The sequence below is a fragment of the Phaethon aethereus genome, assembly GCF_964289735.1.
Source record: "Phaethon aethereus genome assembly, chromosome: Z".
In the NCBI taxonomy this organism is placed as follows: domain Eukaryota; kingdom Metazoa; phylum Chordata; class Aves; order Phaethontiformes; family Phaethontidae; genus Phaethon; species Phaethon aethereus.
This window is the reverse complement of record NC_138577.1, coordinates 72,605,594-72,622,623: the sequence shown is the minus strand read 5'-3', so window position 1 is coordinate 72,622,623 and position 17,030 is coordinate 72,605,594. Positions and strand designations below refer to the sequence as shown.

Sequence of the window (17,030 nt, the reverse complement as noted above, 5' to 3'; positions counted from 1 at the left end):
CTTATTAAACTGTCTTTATCTCAAACCATGAGTTTCCTCACTCTTACTCTTCCGATTCTCTCCCCTGTCCCACCGTGGGGGAGTGAGTGAGCAGCTGCGTGGGGCTTAGTCGCCAGCTGGGGCTAAACCATGCCAGTCCTTTTTGGCACCCAACATGGGGCATGAAGGGTTTGAGATAATGACACGTTTGACTGGAATGTGATAGATAGAATTTATAGCTGTTATTGCTGTTTAGCTCTTAGCTGACAGGCCCCTGCTTGCCATGGGTTTGCTTTCCTTACGTCTATTAGAGTCCAGAGCTCGTTAGTGGCTGCTTTTTGCTTTCGCTGCTGCCGTGCTGCTGCACCGCTTATCTTCTGACTCTACTGTGCCAGGGAAGATTTTGATTACGGCAATGGCCTTGCACCTGGGCTGGCAGGTGGCCAGGGCATCGCTGCCGTTTCTGTGCTGCTGTACTGGACAGGCTGGACCTCCACTGTGAACTCGAGTCGATGGGACTGTGACCTGTGGGTGAGTCCATGTGCGAGCAGGACACCACGAAGCATCTGTGGCCATGCGTAAGCCCATGCCAGAGCAGGTATATCTCAAAGCATCTGTGCCCATGGTTGTCTCTGTGCCGCAGCAGGTATACCTCTGATGGGATTGTGGCACATGGATAAGTCCACCCTGGAGAAGGTACATATCGAAGCGTCTATGGCTGTGGAAAAATCTATGTTGCAGCAGGTGCACTTTGAAGCATTAGTGGTTGTGCATGAGGTCATGCTGGAGCACCTCAAAGTGTGTGGCCATGGAGAAGCCCTCGACAGTGCAGGTATATTCCTGGAGGGACTGCAACTATGGGTAAAGCCACGCTGGAGCAGATTTATCTCTGGAGGTAGTGTGGCCCGTGGAGATGGCCATTTTGGAGCAGGTGCACCTCGAAGTGACTGCAACTGTGGATAAGTCTAGGCCACAGCAGATATATCCCTGGAGAGACTGTAGCATATGGAAGGGACTGCAGTCTGTGGATAAGTCCAAGCCAGAGCAGGGGCAATGGAAGGAGTTCATTGCAATGTTAAACCCTATGGCCCAGTCCAAAGGGCCCAGGGGTGGAGATTGTAATGGAAATACCTTTAAACTGTTGTAAGCCATGATTTGAGTTGCACGTTATAGGAACTACTATAGTAGGAACCACCTGAATGAATGGAGGACAAGCCTTACAAGAAGCAGTGCAAATGCAGCGGTGACCTGACCTGAGCTTTGGTGCCCAGTAACTCCACGCAACACCCCACACTGCCTGTCCTGAGTGACCACCGTAAGGGATGGAGCCCAAAGTCATGGACTAAACGAACTCAATGGACATCTCATGGACATCTTGGAAGGAAGTCTATGGACTCAGGGGATGATAATCTGTGTATTATATTAAAGGATGGGAAGGGGGGTGATGGTAAATGAGGCTGTATCGAATAGTGTGGTACCTGAGCGTAATGTAAATGGTATGGAATTCAGCCAGGGTAGAGTTAATTTTCTTCACAGAAGCTAGTGTGAGGCTATGTTATGGATTTGGGATGAGAAAATGTTGATAATATGCTGATGTTTTGAGTTGTTGCTAAGCAGTCAAGGACAGTCCAGCTTCTCGTGCTGGCCTGCCAGCGCGCAGTCTGGGGGTGCACAGGAAGCTGGGAGGGGACACAGCCAGGACAGCTGACCCAGGCTGGCCAAAGAGATATTCCCTACCATACAATGTCATGCTCAGTATATAAAGCTGGGACGAAGAAGAAGGAAGGGGTGGAAGGACGTTCAGAGTGATGGCGTCTGTCTTCCCAAGAAACCATTACGCGTGATGCAGCCCTGCTTCCCTGGAGATGGCTGAACACCCGCCTACCCATGGGAAGTGGTGAATGAATTCCTTTTTTTCCTTTGCTTGCGTGCATGGCTTTTGCTTTACTTATTAAACTGTCTTTATCTCAAACCATGAGTTTCCTCATTCTTACTCTTCCGATTCTCTCCCCTGTCCCACCGTGGGGGAGTGAGCGAGTGGCTGCATGGGGCTTAGTTGCCGGCTGGGGCTAAACCACGACACACAAAAATGGAATCTTCAGGCAAAGACTTGTTTAAACACCACTCGTCTCAGGCAGAGTAGTAAGTGTTAAGAAATAGTCACAAAGATTAACTTCATAAAGAAACGTATGTACAGCTTGAGGTATTCTCTTGCACCGAGTTCCAAAGAGCTACAGTTTCCAATTAGGAAGGTATGAATACACCACACACAATGTATACAGCTAATAAGCTCTGATGGACAACTACAAGTTTCAAAGAACACAGTGAGGCCCTTTTATTAAAAATAAAATTAAAAAAAAAAAAATCAACTTTCACAACCAAGGTTCTCCCCAAAAATGGCAGAACTTCAGAGAAATCTCTTGTTTTCGCTGACTGTAGGGCAGCTAGCTTTCTCCAAAGTTTAGTTAAGTATTCCTCCTTGCTTCCATGTAACATTTTAAATCTTAGCCAAAGCATTGTTCCTCATTAATCAAAATTTCTACCAAAAAACTTAACTGAATATGGAAAAAAGTTATCATGATCTAATGTATAGTTCAACTTACTATGGTCGATCAGAATTATATCCAAATTAAGTAAATGCAGGTTTAGCTCAAGTACCACTGCAGGGTAAAATAATTCTACTTACAGGATTTCAGACTGAGAAACACTTTCTGATGCACTCTGCTCTTCATGTAAGTCATGTATGTCTTTGTCCTGAGTAAGGGAAAAAAAAAAAATTGTAGAAAAGAAACAAGTGTAGAAGAACTATTGCTGTAATGTAAAGAAAAGCAGAAACAAGAATGGAGGTCATCTGATCCAACTGCCCTGCTCAAGCAGGGCCACCTAGAGCTGGTTGCCCAATACCATGCCCAGACAGCTTTTGAATATTGCCAAGGATGGAGACTCCACAGTCTCTCTGGGTAACCTCTGCCAGTGCTCCATCACCCTCACAGAGAAATAATATTTCCGGAGGTTCAGAAGGAACCTCCTGTGTTTCATTTTGTGCCTACTGCCTCTCATCCTGTTACTGGGCACCACTGGAAAGAGCCTGGCTCCATCTATCTTTACACCTTCCCTGCAGGTATTTATATACAGTGATGACATTTCCCCAGCCCCTGCCACCAAGCCTTCTCTTCTCCAGGCTGAACTGTCCCTGCTCTTTCAGCCTTTCATCATAGGAGAGATGCTTCAGTCCCTTCACCATCTTCATGTCCCTTTGACAGGCCATCTCCAGTATGTCCATGTCTCTCATACTGGGGAGCCCAGAACTGGTCACAGTACTCCAGGTGTGGCCTCACCAGTGCTGAACAGGGAGGGAGGGATCACCTCCCTCAGCCCACTGGCAACACTTCTTCTAAGGCAGCCCAGGATACCATTAGCTTTCTTTGCAGCCAGGGCACATTGCTGTCTCATGTTCAACTTGGTGTCCATGAGGACACCCAGGTCTTTTTCTGCAAAGCTGCTTTCCATCTGGGTGGCCCCCAGCATGTACTGGTGCCTGGGGTTGTTCCTCCCCAGGTGCAGGATTTTGCACTTCCCCTTGTTGAAGTTCATGAGGTGCTGTCAGCCCATTTCCTTGTCTGTTAATTGAATGAAGCCGATAACAGACTCCTTAGGCGGTATAAACTGTCATTACTTTCCAGGTTTAGTATTTAAATCATTTTCCTAGAGAGCACTAACCACCACACTACACGTAAAAAAAGTTTGACAACATAGCAGAAAATCAGAATTACAAAGATTTTATGGAATCTGTTTAGTGAATTAAAGTAAAAGTCTAGTGCCTAAAAGTTGAAGTTCATGAGGTGCCTGCCAGCCCATTTCCTTGTCTGTTAATTGAATGAAGCTGATAACAGACTCCTTAGGCAGTATAAACTGTCATTACTTTCCAGGTTTAGTATTTAAATCATTTTCCTAGAGAGCACTAACCACCACACTACAAGTGAAAAAAGTTTGACAACATAGCAGACTAATCAGAATTACAAAGATTTTATGGAATCTGTTTCGTGAATTAAAGTCTACTGCCTAAAAACATTATTTCTCTACTCATTTACCTCTTTAATAATATTAATAGAGTCATGTTTCACATCACTGTTTGGCTTAGTATTTCTCATTTTAGGTCAGTGATTATGTTCATATACTTTTAAAGTAAATTAACCACAGCAGAACAAGAGAATTAAAACTGACATAAAAGGTCTTTTGAAATTACTAGTTTTAGAGATTATTATGCCTTTTTCTCATGCCAAACAGCCATAATTAATCAGAGAGCTTAGCTTCTCTGGCTACTGACACCAGTAGCTGATATAGGTATATATATAGGCTGGTATATATAGCACATTGCCCTGTTCAGTTCATTGATTTTAAAAAAATTATTCCAACTAATGTCAGGAGATTGTATTGCTATAACATTTCCAACTACAGGAATTTAGTATTTGCAAGTATCTTAAATAGATGATTTTCCATTAAGATGAAGACATTATTTTAGACAACAGAATCTAAAATAAAGGCCAAAGGACAAATAATTTGCCTGTCACATTATGGAAACACTACCATTTAGAATTTCCTAATTTCCCACTTTAGTTTAGTGGGAAACTTTAGTCATAAGATCATTTTTCATCTTAGAATGCACAGGAGAAAGTAATTCATTCCTTGTCAGCACAAATCTTTAAACAGTACGATATTAAGTTCCAAAAATGACAGTGATGCAAGGATAGAAGGATGATCAGAGGAATGGAACTTCCTGTGTATGAGAAGAAATGTAAAATTAGGACTCTTCACCTTGAAAACAATACTGTTGGAGAGAGGAAAAAGGGGTATCATTAACAAGAAGAGAAGATGAACAGGAACGTAACAATGGAAGTACAGTGCATATTAAACTACCAGGCATCAGGATTAAAAAAATCCAAAGAATACACTTTTTAAATTAACTGAATCATTAAAGGAATGAACTCTCAGTTGTAGTATGCCACTCATGACAAAGGCACAGATAGATGCAAAAAAGCAGCTTGACAAACTCAAGAGTAAGAGGTGCATCAAGGGCTTCAAGAGAAGCCAGACACAACCTCAGGAAGTTTCTAAACTGCTGGACCTGATTAGAACATACCCAAAGAAAGATCATTCAATCTTGGCCCAGTTTCTTGTATCTTTCCTGAAAGACCTCATGGAAGCTACTACCAGTAGACAAGGGTTTACACAGGTTTCCATTCTGAGGCAGCACAACGCAATGCTCATCCTGCTCAAATCAGTTTCCAACATCACGCTAGTAAGCATACGCCAGAAAAATCTTGCTCCAAGGTTTTACTGTTGATATTGTACTGCTTCACTTCTGAATAATTAAACTGTTCAGCTGTTTAAATTGTCTATGAGAAAAATCTTGCTCCAAGGTTTTACTGTTGATATTGTACTGCTTCACTTCTGAATAATTAAACTGTTCAGCTGTTTAAATTGTCTATGAGATAAGCCAGGCATGCACAGAATACTCTCTGAATATATTCAGTATAACAGAGAACCCATTAATGCTAGCTAAATTGATAGTATTTAAATTTTGGTGATGTTCTCAGACTTATTACCTTATTTCCACCTTGTGGTAAAAACATCATAAAAACAACCAAAAAATGGCTTTGATTTATAAAAACATTTTTAATGGTAAAGACGATCTTAAGTAAGATTTACATTAAAAAAAGATTACCTCTGCTTCTCTGGTTTCTTCAGATTGTCTTTCTTGGCTTCTAATCTTTGAAACCAGGCACTCTGAAATCTGGCTTTTCTGTGATGTATCATCTCTAAAAATTAGGGTTCTCGGTATAGCAGATTCTGTTTCTAGTATAACATCATTGCTGTCTTCAAAGCTGAAATAAATAAAAACACACAGACACATTCTATTAGTGTATTTCAATAAAAAAGCTATTATTGTTTACAGATGGATCAAGTTGAACAGAAAAATAATGCAATTTTGACATTAAATAACTACGTGTTTCAAAGAATTTGACAAGTTTTAGTGATAATTGAAGGATATGAGCTTTAAAACATCTTTTGTACTTTTGCAGTGCTATTACAAGATGTTAAAATCCCACCTGAATATTCTAGACTAGATTGTTTTTTTAAAAACAGACTTTAATATAAACACTGTATGCAGAAGCTTTTTTCCCCCCTCATCTTCTGTAACAATCTGTGTTGAGTTCACAGACAAACACTGTTCCTTCATATGCTTCCAATGAAGTATTAAAAGCACATAAAAGTTTCTGGGAATCTGTACGAAATAACAAATAATTACAATACAGTTAAACACAACAGTTAACATGCAAAATTCTGATGTAGCACTAACAGCTTCATAATGACTTTACGTATTTACCACTTTCTAATAACTTCAATAAAACAAACACTTACTTTCTTTCCAGTAAAATAATGCCCAAAATTGAAATCAAAAGTTCACCTCCCAGCCACGTTCTGCACAAATTAAGTGCAAGCAACTTTCCTTTCCCACAAGAGCTATCTTATTAAAAACAGATATAAATTCCAAGTATATAGCAACACCACTTCGCAACATTACCAAGCAGTGCTTTGAGAGAAATATTAGGAGTTAGGATAAGCCAACAGTCTTCATGAACACTCTAAAAAAAAATACATGAAAGCAGTTTTGGATGGGATTTTAGTATTAATGTAAATTAATTTCACAGGGCCTTAAAAACAGCTAACTAAAACCCAGGACAGTCCTCAGAAACCAAAAACCTGCCCATTCTGTGCCAGTTAATGTGACAGTAAGCACAAATAAAACAACCCAATATTAAAACACTAAACTATTTTTTATTTTGCCTAAGCTTTTCATTGTAAACATTACCTGCATAAATTGACATCACTTTTTCTCTCCATCATGTCATCCACTGGTAAACAGGACTCTGATATCTCTTCCTCTGTAACAGCAGTCTCTTCTTGTTTTCCTCCAATAACCTTATTCAGGTCTTCTCTACAGGTAGTAAGACTATCACTGTTTGCATCACATACCACTTTTTTTTCTGCTAATGAATAAGAATTAAATCAATTTGAACGTTCTGGGCAATATTGTAGAATTCCAGTTCTCACATCCTAGCTACAAGTGAAGCAAGAGTTAATCAAAAAATCCCAGTAGGAAATGTCTAAGTACTAAGATTTAAGAGAACTGTTCCCAGCTAAAATAAAATATGTTTAGATTTAGTATGAAAGCTGATTTGGAAAGGCATTGCTCCACAACCTCCCAAGGTAGAGCAGTGACATAAACCCCAAGTTCTCATTTTTAAGTTTGCAATGTCTTTATATAAAATTTATATTTGAACATTTGAAAGTGAGCGTTTTTGTGTCTTACTTTTCTTAGATGATTTCCCTTCTTCAGCAATTTTTGAAGGGACAGCCATTTCTTCTGGAAGATTCTCCACTTCCTGTTCAAGATCATCTTTCCTCCTCTTCTTTCTCTTCTTTTTTGCTAAGGGTGGCTCTAATGCAACCTGTTCTTCTACCTGTTCAGAAATGCCCAAAGATCCCTCATTTTCTTTCTCAGCCGTCACAGCATCTGCTTCGGTTTCTGCATCAGAAATTATGGCTTCCTGAAGATCATCTTGATCATGAGCAGCTTCTGTGCTGGCAGCCTTTGCTATTGAGACAATATGGTTACTGATTAATAGACTGGTGGAGTATTAGGAGCCATAAATCGCAAAGATATACACACTAACAACTTCTTGTGAATTCATAGATCATTGACAATATATTGCCAGGCATATAAGCAGGACCATGAGAAATCAGTCACTGACTTAACGGAAAAACTTCAGCATAAAATAACTTCAACACTAAACACAAAACACATTCTGTACATGAGACAACACTTCACCAGGGTAAAGTCAATATAGGATGTAAAGACAATTTGTTAAATGTTCTTGTTCCTATACTTTTTAGCAGGTTACACAATCACTTCTGGATCCAGGAAAAATAGGTATTGCTATTCCTGAAAAGAATTATCGTATCTCTGTGGAGAGATGATGATGGTTGCCGAAAGTATGCCATGAAAAAATAATTTTTATCAATAAATGTACTGTAGTTAATTATTCTTATTTGCACATGAAAGCTGAATTATTATTTAGGTAATAATTCATAAATTCTCTTCTGGGTTTAACGAGTTTCTAAAATTCTCCTCCCTCCCCTTTTTAAGACATTTTGTGTTGATCTTGTATTTATGCAGAACATCAGCAACCAAGAACTTTTTCCTGTACTTTTTATTATTCTTACATGAACTTGTTCCCCTGTAATTAAGAAATCCAAAATGCAAGAGAATTAGAACAGCATACTCATGTTGCTTTACACATGAAGTACCTTTAGTCTACCATTAAAGTCTACGAACAGAATTTCTGTATGTAGATGCAAGTCCTAATAAGTGGGACATTTTACTTAATCAATCTGAAATCAAGGCTATAGAAAAGCAGCAACTATGTCAATTTTAAGAATTAAACAGCAATGTTGCTTCCTAGCTAGCCTCCCCTTTAAAAAGGTTGTTCAATTCTTTGTTCTACAATACCACTTATAAGAAAATGGGTTCTTGTGGAACAAACAAGTGAACAATGCCACAGAATTAGCAGGCAATTTATGAAATGGTGTCAGTATAACTGTTTTTACCTTAAGCATGCCTATGAAAGGTCCTTTCATAGGTACTGAGGTAATAAGACACTATACGGTGATCAATAATAATTAAATATAATCTTTATCCTTTATTTTGAACAGACCAGAAAACTAAAACAACTTCTACAAGACTCCCTGAGAAGAATCACACCCTTCAGACTTAGGGAGTCAAACTCTAATTAAAGGAGAAACAGAACCCTTAAAAGAGTTTAAAATGTAAGGAAATACTGAAAGTCACAGAAGAGGTTGCCAAAACTATAGTTTTGGCCCAAGGATTCTAAAGGTGAATTCATTAGCAACTCATGGAGATACTTATCAACTGTTAAATTAGAATATCCCATTTAGAACTTCAGACTGTGGAAGAGCACTAATCTCAGTGTGGTCTCACATTCCTGTCCAGAATAGTTTCACTTCAGGAAATTGGCTGCTGCCAGTTATTAGCATCCCGCACATCAGTAACGCACATCTGAAAAAGTTATGCTATGAAGCCAAGATCTGCTTGCCCTGTCTGGAACAAGGAAGGAAAACCATTACCTACGTGATTTTGCCTCTGCTAGCAACACGTTACTGACCACTGCTCTGTAATGATCTCAAGCGTTCTTTTGAAGTACCTTTCGGCTTCTTCCGAGGCCTTGATGCTTTCTTTTCCCTTGGCTTCTGGCTTTTAACAGTCTTTTGCTTCCTCTTTTCCTCATCTGCTAAGACCTTCTCAAGCAGCTGGGCAAAGAATTCAAAATCAAAAGGCCGCTTTTCTTCTAATCAGATTAAAGCAAAGAAATAGAAAAGATTTCAAAGTTGATAATTTTTCAAAGTTTCTGCTTTGTAAAATAATTAGTGGTTCATGTTATGATATTAAAAAAGCAAAGATTATATAAATTTAAACAGAGAATTCTTTTTGAAAATACTTTCTGTATCACTTGAGCAAGTACTATAGTTGATATATATATATGGATTATGGTAGTCAGTTTTAAAAAACAAATAGTAACAAGGTTACAGTACTTAGTAGTTTAGAACATTTAAGAAGTGGCAAATACATTATTTGATACTATGGTACAATTCATGTATTAGAATGCTGCTGTAGGACTTACATAGCTCATTCAAATAGCATTCAAATAGCATACAAATCCTTTAAGGGTTCTCAAAGCAGTTTATGATCAGTAACTGTGCTGGGAGTTCCTATGAATCAGAATTCAGCTGACTATATATAGGAAATTTTATATTAATCTCATTTATCAGACATCTAGAAAAGCCAGGTATTATACCTAAAGATCTTTATTGTTATAAAAAGCTAAGATTCCCCAGCTTCTGAACTCATCTATGAGCAAAAATGTTTTTTCTTATAATTAACTCAAGCAAAGTACAAAAACTACCCTAAAAAGATGACTACCATTTAATGACTCATTGTAGGGTGGCATACATTTACTTTACTTACTGAAAGCTTTGTCTATCCTCCATCCATTAGCTTTTTCCTCACGTTTGAACTTGTTCTAAAAGCAAAGGTATATTTGCCTTTTTCAGCAAACAAATGGAACATTGTACAAAATGGCAGATCAAGATAAGCCTTCTTCAATGCAACAAGATTTTCTACCAATTAAAGTTGTTAAAATCTACAAGCATACTCAAGGAACACAAGTTTGTAATTAATTTTTAAATATAGAATCTGTCACCAATAGATATCACAAGTCATAATTTTTTATTGCTTTCAGTAAAAATTGCCCTTCCTGCTTAGATTGGGAGTGTTTGAAATATCAAAGATTTTCCCAGCTGGATAACACACAAGAGGCAACATAGAAGACCAAATCAAACATCCGCTTATGCATATCAGCATTCTTCAATTAAAATAAAATCGAGACAAACTGTGTCTAAGTATGTTGGACTTACTAGACATGTTGATTGGAATTCAACACAGCATATTAATGTTTCAGATACTTACTACCTCTTGGAAACATATAAAAAAAGCATTGCTGCAGAGTCAATTAGCATCAAAATTATCCATACTAAAACAGGAAACACAGGAATAGCAAATGAGAAAGAGAAAATTGAAAACAGATGTTTAATTGCTTTACTGAGTGCTTTAATTTTTACCTTAATTTCTGCTCTGGCTCTATGAGGAAACAGCCGTCCAATCAAGGAGAAGTCTGTTCCTACCATACTGATAGCTAAAAAGAACATGTCTGTTTCTGGAGGTGAGAAAAAGAAAAAAGGCAAGAAAAGATACACACACTTAAGTATTTAGTTAACCATCCTTCTTGCTGTCTAAAATAAAAACATCTTTCAAACTTTATGCAAAGAGATAGATAACCTTAAGGTTATATACTGTGGCTGCAAGTTTAGCTGAGCTGGAGTATGTGTTATTTTACCTCTAATAACACAAGGTAATAGTATATCTAATAACATTTGTGGAATGAACTATCAACAGAAAAAACTGTCTAATCTAATATAAAACTGCAGAATGTGAAGTACGTTTTGTAAAGGTAGTAAATCAAAGCTAACCAACACCGAATTGTCAATGTTCATTATTATGAACACAATAACAAACAGAAATCGTAAAAAAAGTGTGTAAAAATGCCATCTCCATTATTGTTTGCTAAAAGGAAAAGTGCATTCCAAAAGCAGCACAATGAATTCTGAAGCTAATTTTTCCAGCTATCGTTGTAAAAAATGTTTCCAATTGTAAAGTCTTGCACAGTGTAGTCAGCCTAGAGATAATAATCAATTCACAAAAGGCATAATAAAAAAACCCAACCCACACACCCATAAACACACAGCTGTCCATGTGCACTGAAATGAGCCCACACAGATGGCTTATATAATTCATTCCTGCCCACACTTGAAGAACCAAGTAAAGAAGCTGTTAAGAAGTGCTAATTGTTCTATATACAGCTCAAATATTTGGATGCTAGAATCTAAAATTACACTCTTGATAAAGGCAGACTAGCGTTTCCACAGCATGTAAAATTCCATGACAAAAAATTCACAGTAGCCTGCATATCATAAAGCATTGGATTTTTTTAATCATGCCAATTTTCACACTAAATATCAGAGCTCTGCTTGTTGTAAGTGTTTGGAGGGTTGAAACTATGTCACACATATTTACTACACTCAAAATAAAAATTGTTGCTTTCAAGGCATAGATGGAAAACTAAGATTTTTCTGCAGGCCCAAAACTTGAAACCAAAAATATACCCACCCACCTTTATTTGACCATGGTTTTGTGTAAAAACTCTTCCTGAAGCTTGAATATGTAGTTGTAGAGCCACGCTCAAAGATGGGATCATTTTCTTCTACAACACATGGACCTTTTGTTCTTAGAACTTCTACAGTTAAACTGGAAAACCAAACACACAAAGAGACTTAACTGAAAATATTGCTAACAAGACACATAGTAGATGTTTATAAGCCAGCTATTGAGATTTTTCCTAACACAAGTCAGAGTTTGTACTGTGTGATCAGGTTTAATATTTATGAGAGAATGCTGCAAGAAATCATTATTCTACTCGGCCTGTGCAAGCAAATTTGTTTTCCCCTTTTTATAAGAGATAGTACAGACAGACATAATTAAATATATTAAAAAAATTGTCTTTGTAACATTCACGAAAATTACTTTGCAAAACCACAAGAGCCTCTCCATATCCTTTTAGAATACTTTCAAATTCTTTTACCAGGACTGCTCTAGCAGTCTTGAGCTAAATCTCATGCTAACAATACATTTGGGGAATTCAATAATTTGATAATCTAATACTTTTTAAAAGTCATATTCTAAGCAAAGCTACTGAAAACACTGACAGATGAATAAAGCAGCAACATGTAAGATGCAAAGCTGGAACAAATCATACTGACAACTGAGTAACAGTAAGCAGACACATGCAGCTATGAAAAACAAAGACAACATAAACAGAAGACATCTGGAAGTTTGAGAAATATGCAGTTCTCATTCACTGTAACGATATACGACATCTTCCTCTCTATCTCCTTCTCCAAAAACACTTCTCAGAGAAAGGTTGCCACTACTGAAATGCAGATAGGTGCTGCTCATATTTTGCTATTTCCTAAGTTAGTATAGCTCAACTCTCAACAGACAGAAACATTCACATTTGTCTCTATCCAAAGTAACATTTCTCTATTCACAGAATCACTAAGGTTGGAAAGGACCTTCAAGATCATCAAGTCCAACCATTAATCCAGCACCACCATGTCCCCTAAACCATGTCCTGAAGCGCCACATCCATGCGTTTTTTGAACACTTTCAGAGATGGTGACTCCACCACCTCCCTGGGCAGCCTATTCCAATGCTTGACCACCCTCTCGGTGAAGAAATTTTCCTAATATCCAATCTAAACCTCCCCTGGCACAACTTGAGGCCATTTCCTGTCGTCCTATCGCTAGTTACTTGGGAGAAGAGACTAACACCCATGTCGCCACAACCCGCTTTCAGGTAGAGAGCGGTAAGGTCTCCCCTCAGCCTCCTCTTCTCCAGACTGAACAACCCCAGTTCCCTCAGCCGCTCCTCGTAAGACTTGTGCTTCAGACCCCTCACCAGCTTCATTGCCCTTCTCTGGACAAACTCCAGCGCCTCAACGTCCTTCTTGTAGTGAGGGGCCCAAAACTGAACACAGGATTCGAGGTGTGGCCTCAACAGTGCCAAGTACAGGGGAAAAATCACTTCCTTACTCCTGCTGGCCACACTCTTTCTGATATAGCCAGGACGCTGTTGATCTTCTTGGCCACCTGGGCACATTGCCGGCTGTCAACCAGCACCCCCAGGTCCCTTTCCGCAGAGCAGCTCTCCAGCCACTCTTCCCCAAGCCTGTAGTGTTGCATGGGGTTGTTGTGACCCAAGTGCAGGACCCGGCACTTGGCCTTATTAAACCTCATACAGTTGACCTCTGCCCATCGATCCATCCTGTCCAGATCCCTCTGCAGAACCCTCCTACCCTCCAGCAGATCAACACTCCCACCCAGCTTGGTGTCATCTGTAAACTTACTGAGGGAGCACTCGATCCCCTCATCCAGATCATCTATAAAGATATTGAACAAGACCGGCCCCAGAACCAAGCCCTGGGGAACACCGCTTGTGACTGGCCACCAACCAGATTTAACGCCATTCACCACAACTCTCTGGGCTCGGCCATCCAGCCAGTTCTTTACCCAGGGAAGAGTAAACCTGTCTAAGCCACGAGCCACCAGTTTCTCCAGGAGAATGCTGTGGGAGACGTTGTCAAAGGCTTTACTGAAGTCCAGGTACACAACATCCACAGCCTTTCCCTCATCCACTAGGAATAACCCAGGCGGGTCACCTGGTCACAGAAGGAGATCAGGTTGGTCAAGCAGGACCTGCCTTTCATGAACTCATGCTGGCTGGGCCTGATCCCTTGGTTGTCCTTCATATGCCCTGTGAGCACCCTCAAGATGAACCGCTCCATGATCTTCCCCAGTACGGAGGTCAGGCTGACAGGCCTGTAGTTCCCAGGATCCTCCTTCCGGCCTTTCTTGTAGATGGGTGTCACACTGGCAAGCCTCCAGTTGTCTGGGACCTTCCCTGTTAACCAGGACTGCTGATAAATGATGGAGAGTGGCTTGGCAAGCTCCTCCACCAGCTCTCTCAGTACTCTCGGGTGGATCCCATCAGGCCCCATAGACTTGTGGCTGTCCAGGTGGCTTAACAGGTCCTTAACTGCTTCCTCCTGGATTATGGGCAGGTTATTGTGCTCTCCATCCTCATCTTCCAGCTCAGGGGGCTGAATACCCTGCAGATACCTGCAGCGGCTATTAAAGACTGAGGCAAAGAAGATATTAAGTACCTCAACCTTGTCCTCATCCTTGGAGACAATGTTCCCCGCCATATCCAATAAGGGATGGACATTCTCCTTGCCTCTCTTTTTGTTGTTAATACATTTGTAGAAGCATTTTTTATTATCCTTTATGACGGTGGCCAGACCGAGCTCTAGCTGGGCTTTTGCCTTTCTAATTTTGTCCCTGCTTGACCTAATGAGATCCTTGTACTCTTCGTGAGCTGCCTTTGCCTTCTTCCAGAGGTGATAAACTCTCCTTTTTCCCCTGAGTCCCATTCACAACCTAAGCAGCAGGGTAGTATATATTGTCCATCAGTCAGGCACAGAATTTATTACCTTTCTTCGTCCAGAATAATTGAACCATCTTCTGCTACTTTCACACGAGGAACTAGAAGTGGACCATCCTGACTCTCCTCCCCATTCTCTGCTTCTTCCTCCTCATCTTCCTCTTCATGATCAGGAGTACTTTTCTCCTCCTGTCTACAATTTTTAAGAGACCAAGCAAAAACATTACTTTTGTTAGCATTTTGAATCGCTGCTCTGTATGCCAGATGTTCAACAATTTAATGAACTACCCAGCAATGCAACCCACCAGCAAGCTAGTCAACACAGACTCTAGAATCTGCTTTTCATTCTATTGTAAAATGGACAAATCCGAAAACAATATTGAAATCAAAATGCTCTTTAACGACACTCGCCTCCCAAATTACAATTTCTTATAAATAAGGGCTGTGATACTGAAACAACAGAAAAGACCAAGTGTTAGTATTACCACAGAAACATGTTTTTTCCCAAAGTCAGAAAACTTTTTGACTGTAAGTACTTCCACCACCAAGACTTACTCTTTCATTTGACACAGTGCAGAATTTTTTTCTGTTCTCTTTTCTTCTGCCAGTGAAGACCTAGAATTTTATAAAAAGCTAGAGATGAACATCTGTGCAGGTACATTCTACTTCATTCCATAAAACTTGTTTTTAGTGGGTAACAAACAAAGAAACACAAAGCTTTTTTTCAATTCTTTGTATCACATCTAGGCTTATGCCTAACTGAACAACCACCACTGCTTAATGAATTTTGCCTTTTAATCAGCAAGGACAAAAAAGAAGTATTTCAAGCAGCAAGGCATTGCAAGGGTAGAGGGAATGTGAGAGCATCTGGTTCATTGCCTGCTGTCCTGGTTTCAGCTGCTTTAGAGTTAATGGTATAGTGCTGTGTTTCGGATTTAGTGTGAGAATAACGTTGGTAACACACGGATGTTTTTAGTTGTTGCCACGCAGTGCTTATACTCAGTCAAGGAGTTTTCAGCTTCCCACGCTCCACCAATGAGGAAGTGCACAAGAAACTGGGAGGGGGCACAGTCAGGACGGCTGACCCAGGCTGGCCAAAGGGATATTTCCCACCATGTAACGTCATGCTCCATATGTAAAACTGGGGGAGTTGGCCAGGGGGCAAGGACTGCAGCTCAGGTCATCAGTCAGTGAGTACTGAGTAACTCTACTGTGCATCACTTGTTTTGTATATTCTTTTATCATTATTTTGCAGACAGTCATGACATACCTAGCAGTCATAACTAAAAATTTAACAGCAGCAAGTAAACAAAATTTCTATTATTCTGCATTTGTACAGAGATAAATCAACACTAGGGACAGGTTCATGCTTTTATATTTCAACAAGTACACTAATCCCCATTCTCATCTCTGTATAAAGACTGAGTAGATGTGAAAATGCTTAGAAGCTTTTGTTATCATTGCAATAATACTGCATCTGTGCCAATACTGCAGATTTAATTCTCCCTTTCACAATTATTGAACTGTTAGAAAAAGAAAAAAACATTTAACCTAAGGAGAGAGAAAAAGAATCATACTTACTTCATAGGGTTGTTTTCTGGCAGATAGTATATCAAGTCTCTCATGGTCATTTTAGAACGATCTGGTGGAGAACGTCCTTCAATTACTGGAGGCCTGTGTTTCAACTGTTTCCATATAAAAATAAAAAAATTAAATTCACCTTGAGACTACTTTATATTTCACAAATTAATATTTTTCTTTGTTTATGAAGTATCCCATTTGGAGAGTTTTGTTGTTCTCCTCCCCACCACCCAACAACTGAAATAAGTTTATCTTAAAAGTGTCCCTTTGTCAGAGAGGATGTCCCAGACCCTTCAGTGACTTACCCCCTCAGAGAAATTCAATACTTGGCATAAGTAAAAGTGAAAAGTTATTGAAAATTACAGAACATGGTCAACGATCAGGTTGAAAAGATATGAGAAACACAAAATCCCAAGCATCTTACAACACACTTCCCCATTATATTACCAACTGTGAAACTTTTAAAATTGTAATGCTGACTAAAATATAATACCAGGTCTCATGTCAAAAAGGCTTGCGGGTCTAATCAAATGAAAAGACACACAATTTCTGGTGATATCTGTATTATGAGGGAACACAGTGCTACTACTGCTTATAAACAGGCTAAAACCATACAGAGTTACGAGATATCACAGACTATTAGCAGTAAGCAGCTGATGATCACCAGAAAACACTGCTGCAAAGAGATAATGTATGTTAGGTGAATCACGTGTCT

General features: G+C 39.4%; 1 protein-coding gene across 1 annotated transcript in view; it reads right to left on the bottom strand.

The window, feature by feature from the left end:
* BDP1 (BDP1 general transcription factor IIIB subunit) overlaps window positions 1-17,030 on the bottom strand; it is a gene marked incomplete at both ends in the record, with an annotated part of 56,725 nt that overhangs the window by 35,108 nt on the left and 4,587 nt on the right. The window contains 11 exon segments of the mRNA XM_082013146.1: window positions 2,666-2,733; window positions 5,705-5,864; window positions 6,854-7,031; window positions 7,355-7,639; window positions 9,267-9,410; window positions 10,088-10,142; window positions 10,741-10,835; window positions 11,850-11,983; window positions 14,784-14,927; window positions 15,290-15,349; window positions 16,316-16,419. Coding sequence (XP_081869272.1) covers window positions 2,666-2,733; window positions 5,705-5,864; window positions 6,854-7,031; window positions 7,355-7,639; window positions 9,267-9,410; window positions 10,088-10,142; window positions 10,741-10,835; window positions 11,850-11,983; window positions 14,784-14,927; window positions 15,290-15,349; window positions 16,316-16,419 — 1,427 coding nt within the window.